Below are 22,198 nucleotides of genomic sequence, written 5' to 3' on the forward strand. Positions count from 1 at the left end.
AAGTTATGAGATAAAAACATAGAATAAAGAAAAAATACAACTGGATAAACAGCTACATAATGAACAACAATACAGTAATAACACGGAATTGAAATACGTAGAGCAAGTACGTAAGGAGGGAGAAACTATGAGAACACAGGAGAAGAGCGCAGCTAGAAAGAAGCCTCAATAGAAAGTTAAAGATTCTGGGGTGGGGTCTTACATGCCAAAACCACGATATGATTATGAGGCAAGCCGTAGTGGGGGACTCCGAATTAATTTTGACCACCAGGGTTTTTTAACGTGCACCCAATGTACGGTGCACTGGCGTTTTCTCATTTCGCTCCCTGTGGAAATACGGTCACCGCTGCCGGGATTCGATCCCGCGCCCTCGGGCTTAGCAGCGCCAAGGCCACTACGCCACCACGGCGGCTTCAAGAGAAAGTGCGAAGTCCGAACATATAGAAGACAGTACGTTCTGAAAGGTATCAAGGCGGAGAAAGTTGTAAGAATTTTGGATTCTGTGGAGAGGGGAGTGTCTACTGAGAGAGGCGGGAACGTCGAAGAGCCTATGTTCCCTGGTAGTCTTCTGCGGTACCCGCAGTGAAACAGAAGCTAGTAGATCCGAACACTTAATAATTACATGAATGATTTTGTCTAAAGAAAGGACGGCACTGCGACTACCTCTGCAGCTAAGGGATAGAAGCGTAGGAGGATTACTCATACTTGAAAAGTTCTTGGTGCTTGAGGTCAGAAAACGGTATTTATATATATAGTCAGGAACGTGTTCTGTACACGGCTAAATGAAGGGCTATTTAAATTGCTTGTGCCCTTCTACACCACTGATGCATATTCAAGTAATGGAAGACAGATGGATGTAAACAATTTAAGGAAGGTAAGTGGGGTTCGGAAATTTTTTTTTAGTCTGCAGACGGAACTGGGCCCGCAGGCCTCGAGATTCTGCGCGCTAAGAGTGTGCAGAGAAGCTTAACATACTACAAAGAACTACACCAAGATCGCTTATTTCAACAACCCTCGTCAACAGGGCATAATCAATAGAATAAGGGTTTGAGAAGGTTTTAATCAATAGAATATTATGAATTTTACGCGAATATCACAAAATTCTGGTTTCCGATAAACTTAAAGTGAGCCCGTTTAACTGGTGCCATTCAGAGAATGAGGATAGGTAAGACTGCAGAGCGTGGCAGTCCTCGATACTGTGTATTAAGTATTTTGGTGTCGTCAGCGTAAAGAAGAAATGAATACTTCTGGATTGCTGAGGAAAGGTCATTGAAGACAACTAAGAAGAGAAGCGTACTGTCACGCGTACCTCAACGCCTGGTATGTTCGCTTGAGCAGACAGAATGAACACGTGAACACAAGGTGCACCACAAACTCGACCTTCATTGAATGGGGAGTTGAAATTACCGTGACACATTTTAAAGTACATGAAGTGATGTTCCAACACTTGTTTCACACGGAATGCGTCCTCCCTAACTAAGTTATGCGTTCACACCACCGCGTTAATAAACGTCTGTGGGGCGATTGTTACCACGTTCGGGGCGTGGCGCTCACAGTACCGGTATGTCCGTCACGGATGTCGTCGGAGCCCGGTCTGTGGTCTGTCGCCGTTGGTGTATGGTGTCAATGTTGCCCCGGCTGACGTGGCAAATGCACCTTCGCTCGGTAGCTGTCGAGCTGCGGCAGAGCGGGACTCGTGCCGGCTGGCGCTCCTGGCACGCACCGGCCCAGCTGAGGTCCGTACACGGGACGGGAACTGGCTACAGCCAGCGTTTGCGTGTCAACGTTCAACGACGTGAACCCTGATGACACGGAAATGTCGACAGTGGCAAGAAGATTCTATCTACTTATTTTTATGCCGACATCGCTAGCGAATGCTAGACTACTGCCGAACCCAGCTGCACGAATGAATCGGCAGCTGTTACGGTGTCCTTTTCCTTAGATGACGTTCACGAAGAGGCGCTCGCGCTTCCTAGTTCATTTTCTAGGACGTTTATTTCAACGTCTGTTTACGTGGCTACACGTTGAATTAGGCCGGCTGGCATGCGTCATAATAATGTTTCTATCTCCACTCTCAATACTCCGGTTCCAATTTGGCATTTAAAATTTCTGCCTTGCTGTCGACTATAACGAAAACCGCAAATCTAGCAGATGAATGGTGTTTCGGCCGCAACGCCTTCAGATATGGTGGACTCCGCGCGCGAGACGCCCGCACAGCGTTTTATTGAATCTTGTGGCATTCAGCTTACATACATTTCGACTTGAGGACATCAATTTTTCTTGCTTTCACTTATTTGATCACCGATACTTGCCAGTGCAGTACGCTCCGCTATAGTTAAAGTCTCTCTAAGCTTCTAAACGCCTGCAAGTATCATTAGGCATACGACAGCTAGAAAGAAAGCGACAGACCTAATCCTGTAGAGCTGTAGGTGAAGAAGCACGTAGACGGGAGTACCTTTAGTGCTCACAAAACCCTTCCACTGAGAAATGAAAGCAATAAGTCAGTGCATATGCATGTGAACAATGACGTGCTACTACAAAGGCACGAATAGGGCTCAAGGACTCCATTTTTCAACTTGTTTACCGCTGACATGGGATATAACGGAAGCCGATATTCCACTTGCGCAGTTGGCCTTCTTGCCGGGCCGTTGAGTGCACATACTGCCTGTCTCGTTTACTATTATAGTATGTACTTACCTTCCAGGTGGTTTCGATCACGGCCGTGCATTGAACAAAAATCAATCACTCCTCATACGGTGTCTGTAAGCCGCAGCGAACTAGATATTAAGCGAAGTTAAGGATACAAGTGCGGTTGAGGAAAAAACAAAATCGAGCCGTCCGCGCGCAGGTGCACAACACGGAGCTGCGCACGACAGCTGTGTTTCACTAGAAGAACAGCTCGGCGTAGCTCCGCAAGCATTCTCCACGAAGTAAAGAATGGTAATTCCTTCACACAAGCGCCGGCAGGTGCGCCGTTCATTGAGAGTCGGCCACAGGCTGCATGTAACCTTTCCAGTGCGGAGCAAGTCGAGCCGCGCTGCGGCCATGTTTGCTTGCAGGCGGAGCTCAGCCGAGGCTGCGCAGTCGCATCCGCCGATGTGTCGGGCGCGGCGAGCGCCGTCGACAGCGTATCGTATGCCGCCCACCACTTGTAGGAGACGCACAAGTGGCTGCTCGTCCGATTCATAGCGTCGGGCGGGTGCGTCAGCGCTGTAGTTATTTCTTTGCTGCAGTAAATGTGAAGCGGACAAATGCTCGGCGTTGTTGGAGAGCGGAGTTCTATTTTCTTTGCGCGTGCGGATGAGTGATGTAGCAGTGCAGCTGTGTGTAATCGCCGTGCGCGCTCAGCCAGCAGATTTTTGCTGCTGGTCAAACTAATGGCGTCCGTATCGCGATGCTGCCCCTGTGGTTGGATTGGAAGAAGCTGAAAGGAGCAGTCACGACGTGTATAGTCCTCTTAGCGAAGGTGAGTCAGAATAGCAGGCGCTGACGTCTCATTTATACGACCCCTACTGCAGAATGAGCCTGCTTATGTTATGATAGCATGACGACTGAAGGGCGTAGATTGTCAGTAACAAATGCTGGGGAACGAAATAATGGTACTGGTTGTTCTTGCTTGCGAAAAAATAACTGCGTGAAGCGATAACAAGCTTAGTTGTAATCGTCTGTAAGACTTTATGAACATCCCCTAACTCTATATGACCAATAGGTTTAATAGAGGATGACGTCAAACTGAAATTAAAATAAAATTAAACATTGTGGAGGCTGCGTAGATATATATGCCAGAAACAAGAGGAACACTATAGAACGGCGGCACAGACTAGAAACGTTTATTATAGTGCTAGGGCGCTTTGAAAACTGTTTAATGGTACTAATCTTACTTGAAGACACATTTATATAACTATGTCCGAAATATTGTTTCTTTCTTGATTTTTTGTCGTGTAAGCGTTTGTAACCACAAGCACGTTGCCTTTTCTTATACACGTTGCGGTAAAATAAAGAGCAAGCTCAGCGCTATGCGCACGGCGTTTACGTACGCATGCGCACTTGGCGCGCCAACGGAGGAGATTGCTGTAGCGGAGAGTGCATTGTGCTTTTATGTGCGAACGCACTTCAAAAGAGGCATTTAGCACCCATGTTGGTCATTTTGTCACTTATTAGTAATCTTGCATATATGCTCTTGCGCTACAGTACTCGCAAAATACCAGCATTCAGGAAAAAAGGAACAAATGGCATTTATTTTTTGTGTACATCTGAGGGCGCTTAGGAAACCAGAGAGAAAGTATACGCAGATCCGGTACACGTGTTGCAATCAATGTGAAGCGAAGCTTTCGTAATGCGGTTAATTAAACCCTATATAACTGGATGCGACGCGTGCAACTGTTGTCTATTTTCTATGCAACGTGTAACCTCATGCAGTACTTATGTTTCTGTGCCGAACACCAGTCACAACTTTTATGTCACGCAGCGTTTAGGTTTGCGCACTACATCTTTCACGAGTTATATGCCTAAATGCAAACAGCTGTTTGTGCGAATGCACAGTGTGAGACTCGACACACTGATGTCAGCAGGACAAAGGCGATATTGGGTGTTTGTCGAGAGAAGGAGGGTGAGGAGAGGTACACATGCAGACGACACACATGTAAACGGATTTGAGGCTTCTACATGCCTTGTGTCACAGTGGCATGCGCCCGTTTTGGAGAGCGAAAGAGCACATTATCATTCAGGGTGTTGAGGCAGTCAAACCCCGTGTCCGGGTATTCGCTGACGGCGTACTCCGGCGCTGCGCTGACGAAATTTGCCATTCTGAACTTGCCAGGAATGAGCACATACCCAATGGTACCATACCCAGTTGTCCAAGAAGTACATTAAAATAAAGAAAGCTGTGGGAAATCATGCGCTATTTCATTGAGAGATTGGTGGGCTTCAGAGATACCTATATGCGCTAACAATATACTTACAGATTTCATGTAATAATTGATTGCTCGATTACGCAGAACACAGCTGCGCTCACTGGCTCAACTTTGTTGATAATCATGCACCGCCTTAGGCACTGTACAGGCCAGTATAGGCCACAAATATATCCGGCGAGATAGTTTACCAACCGATAGACCAGCCAACCAATAGGCTGATATGAAACCATGGTGGGCTGGGCAAAGAAATAAGTTTAAAACAAATAAACTAATGAATGTTAAGTGCAGTATTGCATGGAATATGCGGTGTACGAGTGTATAATTAATTGGTTTCGTTTATTATAAAAAATGATGGTACTGAAGTCACAGTGCCGTCATTCTATTCATTTAAGGAAACAGTCATTCATACTCCACATATGTATTTCATGCAGTAGTGCACTTAGCATTCATCGAAGGCATCACCGACTTAAACAAACCTCAAAACGCAAGAACTGAACCAGTGAGCAGCGCACGGGGAAAGACTCCTCGCTTCGAAGGTGTTCGTTACTTCCGTCCGACACGTCGTCGGTTGTGCACCCCTGCCGCGCTGTCATTCTTGGGTGACAAAGGTGACCTTTAGCAGACTTCGTGTCATGTAGCCATCCCATCCGTTGTGCGATTTAACCTCGTTTCACGAAGCCGCTACAGTAAGTTTTATTGCTTTAAGCTAACCAGTCTGCCATCTTGTTTACTGAGGCCAGACCCCTTTTCAGTTCTGCTGGTATACGTTGACAAGGTTGAATTGAGTCCAACTGGAGAGGTCGGAAAAAAGCTATAGCTCTACTTCACATAAACACACAAAAGAAACGTGAATTTGCTTAAAACAATTAATGATATAATGTAAGAATCATCATCATAAAAGAAGAAACTTTCGTGTTTTTTTTAATATCGCCAGCAGTATTTGATGGAGACGCCTTTATTTCAAACCTACTGTTACTCGCATAGTTAAAAGCCAGGCCTAGCATTTACCAGTAAGAAGGCAATAGAGGTAGCACCGTCACCATACTCACCATCTGAATTATGTCCCCTCAAGCACAATGGCATGTCGCAATGCACTCTAGTTTCCTCTATATTGCTCGGACAGCGCCCAAACGACACATCCCTTTTTATAACGTAAGAGCTGCGTTGCTGGACACCCTCACTGAAATTGCAGTCATACGCCTGCGACTGTTTCTCATGCGCTTTCATGTTTCCAAATACAATAAGTGGACCGCATGTCTACGTGCAACATCTTGTTATCTTTGCGAAAAAAGAAACTTTTAATAGTGCGAATCGCTCACGAGTTTAAGTGTTTCCAGGTCCGGCATCGTTATATTGGCGCACTTCTGCTGCCTGGAATTCTTTTTCTTTTTGCCTGCCTAATTTATAGAGCTATTTTAAAATGGGAAGTCTTTCAGGGCATCTGTTTGTAAACAGTGAAATGTCAATGAAGTAGGAGAGAGAGAGAGAGAGACAGAAGAAAAGGGGAAAGGCAGGAAGGTTAACCAGAGGGGGAGGTTCGGTTTGCTACCCTACGCTGGGGAGAGAGGGGAGGGGCAGGGTAAAGTGACAGGAAAGTAGAGATAGAGAAAGAAAGGGAGCACAGATGCACAATCACAGTCGGTCACGTACTGTCACCACATACAATCACTACACAGCACAATAGCACTTGTAGCACTGTAAACATCAATTCAGGCTATATATACATGTATATACAGCCGCTTGTCCAATTCTGTAGTCTTTAAAAACTGAAACAGAGCTTTCGTCGCCCTCCGCTGCGATGTCTTGTGATGGCGGCATTCTAAACTGGTTTACTCTGTTAAAGGTATTTGGTCCAAGCGTGCTTCGAATGCTGACCCGTGATAAAACGCTCTCCGTGTGGAACACACAAAGTTTCCAATGCTACGGACTGCACCACCTATCTTCACCTTCGCATCCCAGCTGGTCTCTGCCGACGCGAGGCTACCCTGCTTTATCGAATATGGCTAGGGGTAGCCTTTACGAAGTCTTTTGCTTTCCGAATCGGATGGGCTGACGACGCTTCATGTGATGACTGTGGTAGCGAGGAGACTCTTCAACATCTTCTCCGTGACTGTCCTCGCTACAATTTAGAGACGATCGCTCGCAATCGCGATAATGAAGGAGGAGATCCTTAATAGATATTAAGAAAAGGATTGGGCCTAATATAGCACCTTGAGGAACCCCACTATAGCAACTCGATGAGAGATGACGCCATTAACAGAGATGCGTTGCTTTCTGCGGTTTAGGAAACTTCCCAATGAGGTGCATCAGTTATCCCTGAGGCTGCAAGCAGACCAGAAAGCTCTATATCGTATTGAGCGTCATCACCGCGAATCGAATGGTCAATCGCTTCTTGGTCGTCTGATTCACCGCCTGTTTTCTTGCATGGGAATAATGGGCATTTTTTATGAACATTGCTGCAAGTTCTGAACATGCTGCTTCAGTTACGCCTCCGCCTCCGAATGGCATCACTACACACTTATTTATTTATTTTTCTCATAATCGTTGACATACACAAAGAGTCTGATATGCCTGTTTCGGCAATATTCCAATAGACTGTCTCACATGTTCGAAAGATTTACAGATTATCTTCAGATATTCACGGATGCATCTTTACGCAGCGACGGTCAAGGCGGCTCTGCACCTTTTTTCTGCCCTTCGACTCAAGTACGACATATATTTCATACACCCCATCAAGCCCCGCCAACAACTGCGGAGCTAGCAGCGATTATTGTTGCGCTGAAATACGTGCAAGAGGCGCTAACTGCATCGAAGTTTGCCATCTTTTACGGACTCCCGCGCTGACCTTAGCAGATTACAACGCAGTCAGATTGATTTTCCAGTTGTGCGCAGCATTACTGACTCTGCCAACAAAATTGCATCACGTAGGGTATCTCTCGTTACCCAATAGATAACTTCACACGTAGGGTAATTCGTCGCCAGCTACTGAAGCAGCATCCAGACCAGCGCAAAGCAAATGGAACGAACCCGCCCCGCGTTCGCGGTCGAGGCTTACCTCGTCACGCTAGAGCGCAACTACTGAAGCTAAGTGTGGGCTGTGTGAACGTGTGCGAACGCTTATACAGACAAGGATGTGTGGCCAGTCCATCGTGTACGTCTTGCAGTTGCTGCGAGACACTTGAGCACCTGATTTTGGAGTGTCCCGCTTTCACTGCGCAGCGCACGTTGATAGTAAGGGACTATCATCTCCTTGGCCTGCGGTGTATGACACTCGACGAGTGCTTGTACCCCAGTGGTTGTGCGTCTCGACGCGATCAGGCTCATCGCGCTCTCCTTACTTTTCTAAAAGTAAGGTTCACGTTTAGGTTCACGTTTGTAGCTTATTTCTGTTTTTAAATGACAAGACCTCAGACTATTTCTTTTACTTTAACATTATTTGTCATCAGGTATGTCATCTTGCTTTTTCTTTCATCTTTCCTCCCCTTCTTCCTATCTTCCATTTCTATGTTTCTGTCTCCTCTTTTCTCAAAAGTAGGCAGGCGTTGTGCCCCTTCCGGTGGCAGTTGCCAGCCTGCTCCTCGCTTTCCCTTTCCTCTCAAGTGTATATATGTTTTCAAAACAAGTAATAATAATAATAATAATAATAATAATAATAATAATAATAATAATAATAATAATAATAATAATAATAATAATAATAATAATAATAATAATAATAAACTTCGCAGAAGGCTTGAGGCTGGTCCCGTTGCTCTATGACGTTGTAGCTTTTGCGAAACGATGTTATGGTCAATTGTGTCAGATGCCTTTGCAAAGTCAATGACAATCACTCGAGCTATAGTTTCCACTATGAATAAATATTTTAATCTTATTGATGAAGTCATTCATAGCAGTATTCGTCGAAAGTCTATTATAGAACCCGAATTGACATTTAGTTGGTACGTGTACATTATTTTTTTAAATGTAGTATACCAAACTTTAACTGATTTTTCAAAACGTTTATAAAGAAACGGCAGCACAGAGATTGGTCTGTAATTGTCAACTAGCTTAAAGCGCCTAATTTTAAAGACCACTACGACCTTCGCTTCTTTGAAGAGTTGCAGAAACACGCTAGTTTTAGGCACCAAGGTAATTATCTGACTGAGAATCGGAGCGGATGCAGGACAGACTAACTTTATGATACCGCCATCTGTGTTATCAATACATAAATATTCTCACTTCGCCCACAGCTTTTCAACAGCAGACCACCCCAACAATGTTTCTTCTACTGTCATTGGGTGGTATTCCCCTAACATCATTGAAGGTGCACTAAATGGGAATATTCTGTATTAGTAAATTATACTTTTGTCATAGCGAAACGGCCCATTTTCTTGTGAAACGAGGCTTGTTTAGCAGAAAGACGCAGAAAAACAATAGACGGGAGCTACGACGCTGCCTTGAAGTTCCCGTATGAGAAGCTTACCGTGAGTTCATAGATTTCGGCAGCGTTTGCTCGGGCATAGTTAATTCCTCATCCGCGAAGTAATACACTAATGTGAAAGAAAAAAAAACGCTCAAGCTAGCAAGTTTAGAGAGCTTTTTCTGCGGCAAAGCAATCAAACATAGCAAAATGCTTTGAAATTTGTGACGTCATAGTTTCATTACGACTATAAGGTTTCGACGCGATGTTCAGGAAAGGAAAGATTCGTCTTCATGTTGTCCACTAATGTTCACCATTTTACGCAGAACAAATGAAAATGTGGTTTTGTAGTAATACTCTACCAGTTCTAAGTGATATACTGTTCACCCTTAGTGGCCTCGAACAATGAACAGAGCCTACATATACGTTTTCATTGAATGAGGCCGTGAAATTGTCAGTGAAATATTGAAATTATGTTTTATATTATACCAGTCATATTCCGCTGTTAGATACGTGCATACATAGCCTGCGTCAAAAAGAGTAACGCGAGAGCTCTTCCAGTTGCTATACCTCGACACGCTTAATGTAGCTGTTCCATAAATCATAGACCGAATTCGCAAAGCTTTTCGTCCGTAAGTGCTGATTGCACGGCCGTTTGCCATTGGCTGGCCGCCTTCGATTATAATACGTCGATAATAATTGGCTAACACATGCGCTTACAAACAATTCTATCGTAAGAACGTTTCTGTACGCATGGACCTGCTTTCCTAGCTTTTGTGCTGACCACGCTTTGCAATAATGATAATATGGTATCGTGTCCGAAAACATTTTAAAAATGTATTATCAGTTTAGACCATTTGCAAACACATTTTTAAATGTGTCTCTCTCCAGTTATTGTGCTTTTAGAACGACATTTTTTTTTTACTTTTACATGCCGCCTGGACTATACTAGACTAATCCTTGCTTCTTCCCGAGTTACCTCCACCTGTGCTTCGCATTTTAACGCCACAGAATGGTTAATTTTAGCGTACTCTCAGCCACACAAACGCCTTCGTATCGTCACATATAACGCCATCGTTGACGTCATCCCAAGCTTGTGCTCCTGCATTTTGAGATTGTTTCCAATTGTTCGCTTGTGCTCTGTTGTAAAACAATTGCACCGGCGTCTGTCAGGAACGGTCGTCTTGAGATGAACTTTTTCTTCGCTTAATATGAAGACAGACCCAAGTTGGTTCTAGATCCTACTTTGAAACATCACCTACGAAGCAGTGGAAGCAATAATAGTACAATTTTCTGCAGCTAGGCAAGTGGTGATTTCCTCCTTTTTTTCTGTAATGAGAAAATGAGGTGTATTTCAGAGCTCACGCTATACCCGCAGATTCTTCTCAGGTGGCTAACGTTAAATAATAATGGTCAACTTTTACGACCTTGGCGTAGATAGCGTCCTAGCCTAGTAGAGCGCCTATGCTGTTCTTTTTGTCGGCCGCAATATCTTTTCTCGCTCAAGTCTGAACTAAAGACAAAGATGACAGAAGCTAAAAACTTTTACTTTAACACGACATTAACAAAGTTCATGAAAGAAAACGCATCGAAATTTTGGAAAACAATACTTCCCTCTTCTCATGACTCTGTAGCAATCATTATCAACGATCAGATTTGCACTGATTCTATCACCATCTCTGAAGGCTTTAATAACTATTTTCATTCTGTCTTTCATCGAGATGATGGTTCCTACCCTCACTTCGTTCATAGTTCCGTACATGAATTGCCCAGTCTCGAAGTAACTTACGCAGGGATTCATAATCTGTTGCTGAAAATTGACGCAGCTAAGAGCGCGGGACCTGACGCCATACCTAATATGTTCTTAAAGAGGTACTCGGAATGGAATGCCCGGTATCTTACAGTAATTTTCAACAAATCGCTGGACACGTCAACCGTTCCCCGAGCTTGGAAAATTGCTAGTGTCATCCCAGTGTTTAAATCTGGCGATAAACAACTAATAGCTAACTACAGACCGATATCTCTTATTTCGACTTGCTGCAAGCTTCTTGAGCACATTATTCATAAACACATGGTTCAGCACCTAACCTGTCACAATCTGCTTTCCGAAAACCAGCACGGCTTTCGAACCGGTTTTTCTACTGTCACGCAGCTCATTCAATTTACGCACGACATAGCTTCTGCACTCAACAATCGCGATCAAATGGATGGAATTTTTATTGACTATTTGAAGGCTTTTGACCTAGTCTGCCACAAAAAGCTTCTGTGTAAACTGCGTGCAATATTCTATGGGTCTAAATTACTAGACTGGATTACTGACTACTTACAATTAAGAACTCAATTCGTCACTTTTAATCGCGCACAGTCATCATCAGTCACAGTCACGTCAGGTGTGCCTCAGGGTTCGGTGCTTGGACCTCTGTTATTTGTAATTTACATTAATGATGTAGTAAATGTTACTAGTAATACCACCGTCAAGTTGCGTCTGTATGCTGATGACTGCGTCCTATACCGCACTGTTACCAATGCTAATGATCAACAGGAATGAAACAATGTTTTTTCATTGTTCTGCGAATAGAGTAACACTTGGCAAATGAAAATTAATTTCACTAAAACAGTCGCAATGACCTTTGGTAACAAAAAGAAGCCGCTACATTTCTCTTACAATGCTAATGGTAGTTACTTGTCCCACGTTAATGACTTCAAATACCTGGGTGTGATCTTTTCACATAACTTAAAATGGCATGCTCACATTAATCACATCTCTGGAAAAGCACTTAGGAAACTCGGTTACCTTAAACGAACTTAAAAAAATGCAACAAAGGAATGTAAACTAACTGGCTACAAATCGCCAGTTCCCCCGATGCTGGAATAAGCGTCAACTGTTTGTTCCCCTCACTGTGCTTGTGACATTGACCTTTTGGAATCAGTTCAGAAAAAAGCAATCAGATTCATCTATGGTCGTTAGGATCGAAACTTTTCACCCTCATCACATGCTCGCATCTTATCATTGCAGACTTTGAAACATAGGCGCACACGTGACAGAATCATCTTGCTTCACAAGATTATTCACACGTCATCCGGTATTCAGGCTCTCTTCTCTTTTAAATCTCCTAGCTCACGCGCAACCCGTCATAGCCATGCACTAAACATGGTTCCTTTCAGGACACATATTGACTGTTTTAAATTTTCTTTTTTTCCGCACACAGTTGAAATATGGAACAACTTGGATGGTTCGCTACGCGCATTGCCTTTTGCAGAGTTCATTGACCAATTACCTAACCATATCGCCTGTTAGTCTGTTTGTATAATCTTAGAGTTTGTTCATTTGTTTGTACTAAAATCTTGTACCCACTCCTGATATGTCTCGAAATAGAGACAGCAGTATTTGTAAAAAAAATGCATTGCACTCAAGATGCCAAAGGAAGTTTTTTTTTCCTCGGGATTTTATACACTGCCTGAAAAATGATTGCACTTAAACTAAGTAATTGTTCGTATTGATGTCAATATTATAACCATTATTCGTCTATTTTACCCATTCAGCGCTTACTTAGTTATGGTTTTAAATTCAAGAAAAATTGTCTATGTATTAGCATAAAATCTGCAGACATATTTCCACAATTTCGAAAGAGTTTCTCGCTTCCCTTGTTTGTATTTGCGTAAAAATAGAAGCATGCAGGCGCGTGATACACAAGAACAAGAGAATGGTCCCATGCTTGGGTATACCCTTGAATGCGCAACTGCAAGTCTCGAATCAAATCAGCCTTTCGCTCCCGTAAGTGCATTGCGGAAAGAGAAAAGTGAAAATGCGAAGGCGCTATCCGAGAGAATGAGAGAGGGAAGTTAACGTACTCGTTTCCTGCCCTACACTGCGGGATGTGGAAAGGGTAGGGAGAAGTAAAGCCACAACAGGTGATGCGCGCACAGACATGACAGCAATCAGGGCACATTTAAAGGCAGTCACACGGTCCGGTTAAGAAGCGCAGTAGAGCGCTAGCAGCTTTCTGTTAGGCCGGCGCTTATTATTTTAAATGTTTATTAGTTTAGAAGGCGCATTACTTTTGAAATAAGCTTTACAACAATTGTTTCACCTGTGACAAAGTGATCTTCACGTGTTCTGGCTTTACGTTCGGTACCAACAGCTCGCTGTTTTCCGTTGTCTGCTTGGCGGCGACCGCCCATTTACGCTTACGCACTTTGCTTCACGGAAAACGAAACATATGACAGTGAAAATGTATATGGCTAGGATCCCGGGATGTTTTTCGCGTCCGTCGACAGAAGACTATCATCATCAATGGCTCATACCCCCGTAAGCACTCATACCCCTGTAAGCAAGCAAAAAATGCAATGGCGTGTAGCTCCGTAAGGTAGAGGCTGCAAGCACTCACCAAAGTGAAGCGAACAGTGCATTCATTCTTTGGAATCGCGCATACAGCAAACAGAACAGTAAATCGAAAACACTAATCATCAGTAGATCATACCCCTGTAAGCAAGCAAAAAATGTAATGGCTCATACCCCTGTAAGGCAGAGGCTACAAGCACTCAGCAAAATGAAGCGAACAGTGCATACATTCTTTGAAATAACGCATAAAACATACAGAACAGCATACCTTTCAATAAAGAACAAGCTCAAAGCAAGCATCGGAACCACATAATTGATGATAAGGCGCTCGTGGTAGCAATGTGAAGCATGTTTCCTGGTAAAGAATACTGTTGCGCAAGCTGCCGCGGCGACGCCAGCTTTCGACGTGTGGTGTGATGTCTCTAGCCTTTCGTATGTAAAATAAACATCCTAGCAACTGACTTCAATGTTGTTGCCGCACCACTATGGGCGGGGGCGTGCTGTCAAAACTACTACTTGCTCCCATTCCTACCATGGCTATAAAATAGCACTACTACCATTACTATAAAGCCATAAAGCATTCAGCATAAGCCATAAGCATTCAGCATACTATAAAGCCATAAAGCATAAAGCCCCTCACAGCTGTAGTGGTGGTTTTCAACAGCTTCGCTGTTTCATCGACATTCGCAGGGCCGGGATTTCATCCTCTCTTTTCGCGGAGGAATCCACACACCTTAACCCGTTGGCAGCCGAGCATAACGTCGGAAAAGCACCGTTCCTTATCGATTACGATCAACAGCTGAAACAATGGGTTGCTCTTTGAACTGGAAGTGGCGTACCAGACGGCACGCCATATTTCTGTTCACCTAGTGCAGTCAACAGCAGCACGACGTTAAAGAGTGTCTGATCGAAAGTTATAACGCACTCGAAAGATTATTGTAATAGGCTTGGCAGCTGCAAATACGTTAGTTGTAACTCCGATAGCAAAGGGAAATACCCTGAAAGTAGTCACTGTTTCACGAAACCGCATTATTACAAAATATTGAGCTACGACTACCTTAATCTCCAGCGTTTTTCAGCGTGCTGTAATTGTGACTTCCCAATGATGTCTTGCAACCGGACGCACTCGCTAGAAAAGCCATGTTAATAAAACACCGCTGCACATTATGGAACCAAAAGCTGGGCTGCATTGTCAGGAAAAACATTTCTATATTTCTAGAAAAATAAATTGTGAGCAGCGTCGACAGGCAGTTATTTGAAACTTTAATTCCACTATTACTACCAGTTTCTTTGGTCTTACCATCTTCATTTCATTGAGAATGACTATCCCGCTTTGCATTATACTATAATATCGCAGCATTCAGTCATTTGTCTAGCAGTCAAGCTCTATTTTCTCACGTAGACCTTGCTTACCTAATAAAATCATAGCGCTTCATTTTATACGCCAATTTCCTTGTCGACAAAGACGGATTGCTCTCTACATGAATATTTCATCTGACGACGTCATTTTGCAAAGCGTGGGTATTAGCCCTAGCGTGCAGATAGCGTTTCGTACAACCCTAGTATTGTCCTCGTTTCTGCTTCTGTTTTTATGATCGGCCCACGTGTAGTGACAAGTGGTTTGTCCTTGACACGCAGGGAGTGCTTCTATCCACCCGGTGGTGACGGTGACGCAGAACTACGGTGACTCGACCGACTCCTCACCCAACCAGAGCCAAGTGTCGCGGAACTCTTCCAGAAAGTCAAACAGCTCACTGCTCGTGCACAGCGGTGAGCCTGCCTTGCCTTCACTAGCGCCTTTTTTTTTAATTAGAATGAAGCAATGCATAACACCTTCTGGAATACGTGACTTAGTTGTCATCAACCAGAAATGTTTTTCAGCAAAGGGTCACAGAGCCCGAAATATATGCAGATGGCTATAGGACGACAATTTTACTGCTATTTTCGCCGCTTGAAACAATAATGTCTCTATTGAAATATTGACCACATGTGTCGATGTTTACTTCCGAGAAAATTCAATTCGTGACTATAAGCCCTGCCTCTTTTTTGCTTGCACTTAATCTGAAGTCAGCGCTGGCCCATCTTCGTGACGTCAAGCACCAAAAAAAGGTTAGCTTCGGTGCTTACAGCAGTGTTGAGAAAAAAGATGCTACAATGCAACCGTGTTCATGGGGAAACTAAGATACATTAGGCTTTCGTTATTATTATTTTTTATTCAACCGCGCAACTCCGAACTGAGCGAACTTTGAAATCCAGGGCGTGCTTTTTATTTTATTTTTGTAATTTTTTATTTTTTATGAGGTTCAGTGCCTGCATCTCCACCGAAGGTGCGAGGCGATCTACAGCTGTTGTATCTGTGCGGGAAGGCGTTTCACATTCATCCGTAGGCGGATGGCCACGTCACTGCCGTCACTCTCTCCGTCGTGCCTAGCACGATCTCGTAGGTCATCGGCGTCTCTCTCTCTCGCTCGCTATCTCTCTCTCTCCTTTTTTTCTGTGCTCTGGCGGTTGCACTCAAGAAAGAAAAGTGTGGCTGCTGTGCGAGTGACTGAAATGTCGGGGTGTTCACGGAACACAGAATGGTCCACGTAGGAGCAAAGCTCACTTGATGTTCGAACTCTTAGGAGGCGTCCCCACAAGTATCAAGAAGTCAGCGAAAAATTCAATAGTTGGAAGACGAGGAATCTAATGTTTCAGTGAGAAGACTTGTCTTCGTCCTACCACTTCGTATCTCCATCTTCACGTTACCCATTTGTCTGGTTTGGATCGCCAAGAGTTTGTGATATGAACTTCATAATGAAGTTCTGGCAGGCTAGTTTCTTTGACTTGTTTACGAATGCTATCCAGCGCGCAGAGACTACTGAGGAGGAACGGAAATAACACAAAAGAAACGCTTGTTCGATGTTTTCTTACGTCGCCCGTAGTTTTGGCTTCATACGTAGTGCTAAGAAAGATCCCGCGATTGAGCAATCGCTTTTACCATTTTCATATAGCGCATGGGCACGCATTCGGAACGAGTGCTGTTGCTAGCATTTATTGAGTTTGAACGTTGGCTTCCTGTCGTATTGTTGTACGGACAAAAGCCGCGGATATATTAAGCTGTCATGAGCATGATTCGAAGATAGCGTCACTAAACGTCATGAACAATGCTGCGCTATCGAAGAAGGTTGTAATTTGGGCTTACTGGTATGATATCGCTGACGCGTTCAATCTAGCACAGCTATTACATTGACGTAGAAGAACATAACACAAACGCAGCACTGTGTGTGAGCCCTGGTCCATGCACTGTAGTTTTGCTACGTTGAACGCACTATCGAAGGCGGCCCCATCAAGTTGTGACATGTAATAATGATGTTTGGAAGTTGTCTGCTTCTGGGCTTACGGCCAGCTCACGCCGCCTAGCAGAAGAAACCCAGTAATTTAAATAACTCTGCATCTGACGAAAATAAAGTTTTCCCTCCTCCTTCTCTGGTCTCGGGCATTGTTAGGGTTGCAGTAATGCATATATCGGAACTTGAACTGCTTGGAACTGTCATGGCAGCAGCACCATCCTTGAACTTACATAGCTACAGCTTCGCAAGAAAAACCACATGGAACCGTTGTACTATAACGCTAGCTGATAGGCGAAGAACAAAATGCACATCAAGGATTTTTACCGTGTGGACGCTAGGATCTGGGCTTTTTAAATGGTCTTTAAGCCAGCTCTAGAAACTGAACTTGGTAACGTTTAACTCGCGCACCCTTTCGAGTGAAGCTAGCTTAGTAGGGCTCGTTGAAGAATTATCAGGCACTGCCTGAAATATAATCAGCCTTAGTAAAGTTGGAACTGGAAAGGCATAAACAGCGTTGACTAATGGCCACGTCTTCTGCTACAGATGTCTTCTAGATAAGAGAGAATACCGGGTAGCACTCATAATTCATAGGGATATAGCGGGCAACATTAATAAATTCTACAACGTTCATGAAATGGTACCAGTTGCCGTAATAAAGCTAAATATGAGATACAGACTGAAAGTAGTACAGACATATGCTCCAACGTCCAGTCATGATGATGAAGAAATAGAACAGTTCTATGAGGTTGTTGAATTAGCCATGAGAAAGGTTCAAACTCAGTGTACAGTAATCATGGACAATAGCAATGCGACTGCGGGGGGAAAAAAAGCAGAATCGGGAATAAGCAATCGGCAACTAAGGCATCGACTCTAGGAATAGTAGAGATGTTGGTAGAAATCGCGGAATGGAATAGACTCCGAATAACGAATAACTTCTTCCGGAAGCGCAATAACAGTAAGTGCACCTGGAAAAGCCTAACGGGGAAACAAGAAATAAAATAGATCTGTGCCAGCACCACATACACACCGACACCACACTCTGTGCCGGCACCAGCATAGTGCAGGATATAGAAGTGTTAGGTAGGGTAAAGGGCAGTGATCATAGGCTAGTGAGGTCTAGGATTGCTCTCGATTCGAAGAGATAAAGAGCAAAATTAGTAAAAGGGAAACAGGTCAACCCAGAAGCGGTCAGTGCAAACGCAGATGAACTCAGGTTAGTGCTCGCGAACAAGTATATGGTTTTAGAACAGCAAAATGAAGGTAACATAGAGACAATGAATGATGCTCTAACGAGACTGTTTTAAGAAGCCGCAAATGAAGTGGGAGGTAAGACACCAAGGCAACGGGTAAGCAAGCTCTCCCAAGTAACAAAGGATCTAATAAAGAAAAGACAAAGCATGAAAGTGTGCAATTCAAGAGATCATGTAGCATTGGCTGAACTGTCAAAGCTGATTAAGAATAAAAATGTAAATGGGATTCGAAATTAGAAAGTCGGAAATACTGAGAAGGCAGTGAAAAAAAAGGAGGGCAGCACGAAATCAGGGAAAAGGGAACTTTGCATAGGAAAAAGCAAGATATATGCAGTGAAAAATAAGCAGGTTAATGTCATCAGCGATTTCTGTGATATAATAAAGGCAGCATAGAACTTCTATACTGACCTGTAACGTACCCAGAGCAGCCACTCAATCTTGCTTAGAAGTAATGACGAATAGGATACAGATCTTCCATGTGTAACTAGCGGTAGCGTTAGAAGGGCTCTGAAAGACTTGTCCCGGGGAAGAGCTGCAGGAGATGGAATAGCAGTCGATTTAATCAGGGATGGAGGGACATTATACTTTAAAAGCTTGCGACCCGTTATACGCAATACATCAAGACTTCAAGTGTACCTAAGAGTTGGAAGAATTCCAACATTATGATCATCCACAAGAAGGGAGACGTTAAAGAATTGAAGAACTATAGGCATTTTTCCGAGCGTGCGTGCGTGCGTGCGTGCGTGCGTGCGTGAGTGAGTGAGTGAGTGAGTGAGTGAGTGAGTGAGTGAGTGAGTGAGTGAGTGAGTGAGTGAGTGAGTGAGTGAGTGAGTGAGTGAGTGAGTGAGTGAGTGAGTGAGTGAGTGAGTGAGTGAGTGAGTGAGTGAGTGAGTGAGTGAGTGAGTGAGTGAGTGAGTGAGTGAGTGAGTGAGTGAGTGAGTGAGTGAGTGAGTGAGTGAGTGAGTGAGTGAGTGAGTGAGTGAGTGAGTGAGTGAGTGAGTGAGTGAGTGAGTGAGTGAGTGAGTGAGTGAGTGAGTGAGTGAGTGAGTGAGTGAGTGAGTGAGTGAGTGAGTGAGTGAGTGAGTGAGTGAGTGAGTGAGTGAGTGAGTGAGTGAGTGAGTGAGTGAGTGAGTGAGTGAGTGAGTGAGTGAGTGAGTGAGTGAGTGAGTGAACTTTATTGGGTCCACAATAGACGCGGGTAAACTCGACGTCACCTGGCTAGGCCCACTCGGGGACTATGAAAGAATTCCGCGAATACACGCAAAGTGCCTCGAGCATCCAGTCGTGCGGCGATTCGGAGGAGCACTTTTATGTAGCACGTATTAAGCAACAGAAAGCTGTATCGGGAGTTTTTCAAGTTGCTCTACAATTTTCTCATTGACACTTTTCATCCAATGATAATATTTGAGAAGTTTATTAATTAATTAAGACGTAATTAGGCGGAATGCGAAGAATAATTTGAGTATCTCCAAACGACGGCAAGCAACATTACATTACTTCTGTCCAACTACGTGGCATTTGTATATTTTTAAATCTTGGGACATGATAGATGAGACAACCTGTATAGCCTTCAAAGATTACGAAAAGGTTTTTGACTCAATAGAAATACCAGCGTTGATGAGATACCAGGTTCCGGCAAGAAGAAACAATCTATTCAATGTTTTTTTACTGCATTCTGAGAGAGAGAGAGACATAAGAGAGGAAAGGCAGGTATATTAAACAGACGCACGGCCGGTTTTCTACCCTGCACTGGGGGAATGGGATATAGGGATAGAGAAAGAGAGCACAGTTGATATTCAAGCTATTAGACTGAAAATGAATAGAATAAATAGGAGTGATGATCAATGGTGAATATCTCAGCAAGCTACGGTTTGCAGATGATACTGTCCTGTTCACCAATGCTGGTGATAACTTGGAGCAAATGATTGAGGATGTTAGCCGTGAAAGTGTAAGAGTACTGTTGAAGATTAATATGCAGAAGACAAGGATAATGTTCAGTAGCATGGCAAGAGAACGAGATTTCATGAATGGCAGTCGGCCTCTAGAATATGTGCAAGATCGCGTTTACCTAGATCAGTTATTGACAGGGGACCCTGATCGTGCGAAGAAAATTTACAGAGGAATAAAACTGGCTTGGAACGCATACGGCAAGCATTATCAAATCTTGACCTGAAGCTTACCGGTGTCCTTGTACCGGAAAGGTGTACAATCGCTGCATTCTACCGGTACTAACATATAAGGCAGAAACTTGGAGGTTAACGAAGAAACTTGAGAAGTTAAGGAGCGCGCAAACAGCGATGGAACGAAAAATCTTATGCGTAACGTTAAGGTGTACATGAAGACAGCGGTGTGGATTAAAGAGCAAACAGGGGAAGCCGATATTCTAGTTCAGATCAAGAAATGCATCTGGGAATGCCTAGAGTTTCATACAATTGCTAGTGGGATCTGTGGCGCTAGTGTCTACGGGATCTGTAATCAGTGCCGTTAAGCCAACGTGGGAATGATTGGTAGTACTTGGATTTGCCTAAAATTCGTCCTTCTGGCTTTAAATGGCTTTGTGACTTCGCAAAGCGATCGTTTTCAAGAACATGCTGAGGAATAACTTATTAAGTACACATTATTAAAGTTGTCCGATGGCAGGATTCGAACACAGGACATCTAGCACTGAAGTCCGATATTGAAACCATTACGCCACGCATGCTTGGACAAGCAGAACCACCGAAATTAGCAGCTATTATGCGTGCTTGTAGAGTCTTCTTACCTTATGCATTGAAAAAAAACCTAAATTGCTTTTAAATTTCAATAACAGTTTAGGCCCAAATAAAGCGTAATAGACGAAGGCAAATGAAAGCCTGAAGCACGAAGATCAGACAAATCCATGTACTATACCCATCATTCCCATGGTGGCTGACCGATCGCAGCGCCAGAGTTCCCTCTAGTAATAACTGTAGGAAACTCTATGTAGGGCAGGACATGTACTGCGCACGGCGGATAACCGGTGGTCTGTTAAAGGGAAGGAAAGCACAGTCGACGACGGCAGAGAATTAGGTCGTGTGACGAAATACGGAAGTTTGTAGTCATAAGATGGAATCAGCTGGCGCAAGAAAGGCTAATTGGAGATCGCCTTCGTGCTGCAGTGGACCTATATAGGGTGTCCCAGCTAACGTTAGCAAAGAAGATCTAACGTTAGCTGTTCAAAGAAGAAGATTAAAAAAAAACATGGTGCTAGATTCGCTTTTAAGACCTACGGTGTTCGCTCTTCTGCTGACCAAATACCCTAGGTTTTAAAATTATACCGTGCTATGTGTTTTTTAGATATTTTCTTTTTTGGAACAGCTTGGTTAACGTTAGCTGGGACACACGGTAGATGATGATGATGATGATGACGAAACCAATTCTGATTGATAATTCAAAAGACAATCACGTGCTCCTTTCCGGGACCCTTTCCACTCCTTTTTTCAAGGCTTGTGACACCAACAGGTCCATGCAGGTGACATCACCAGGGATACGAGGGACATCAGTTCCGAAATGTCTGCTAGCATGCTTTTGCCATACAATAGCACAGCCGCTCTTCATCGACTTGCTCCTTCCGTGCGCAGTCAACTTATTTCACTTCGAGGAGCCTGTCTTGCGCTGCGCGTACGGCGACAACAGCGTATAGCTAAAAACTGCAGAGTCATGATAAGTATGGTTTTCAAACAAGATCACAACGACGTAGCGTTCGGTACTGAGGTAGCACCAACGTGTTTGCAGGAGAGGTATGTGGCGAGGAGGAAAGAGCACCTGTGGAGGGGGTAGCGAAGGCGAAAGAGAAAGAGCCACTCGCCTTTAAGCTAAGAATGGTTTAGGTGTCCTTCAACGGCGTATTTCGGCATTCTTAGCGTTTCAAGTCGTTTATTGCAACAGTCATGTTGGAGTTACATGGTGGTAGTATTACAGCAGGAGGTCCCAGAGCTTTGAAA

The 22,198-nt window shown here is 43.9% G+C and overlaps 1 protein-coding gene across 6 annotated transcripts in view; it reads left to right on the forward strand.

Moving 5' to 3' along the window:
• LOC119456458 (diacylglycerol kinase beta-like) overlaps positions 1-22,198 on the forward strand; it is a 468,550-nt gene that overhangs the window by 401,985 nt on the left and 44,367 nt on the right. For all 6 annotated transcript variants that reach the window (XM_049669879.1, XM_049669881.1, XM_049669880.1 and 3 more), the window contains one exon: positions 15,293-15,424. In XM_049669879.1, coding sequence (XP_049525836.1) covers positions 15,293-15,424 — 132 coding nt within the window. The remainder of the gene's footprint in view (positions 1-15,292; positions 15,425-22,198) is intronic.

Source organism: Dermacentor silvarum, chromosome 6, assembly GCF_013339745.2.
Source record: "Dermacentor silvarum isolate Dsil-2018 chromosome 6, BIME_Dsil_1.4, whole genome shotgun sequence".
NCBI lineage: Eukaryota > Metazoa > Arthropoda > Arachnida > Ixodida > Ixodidae > Dermacentor > Dermacentor silvarum.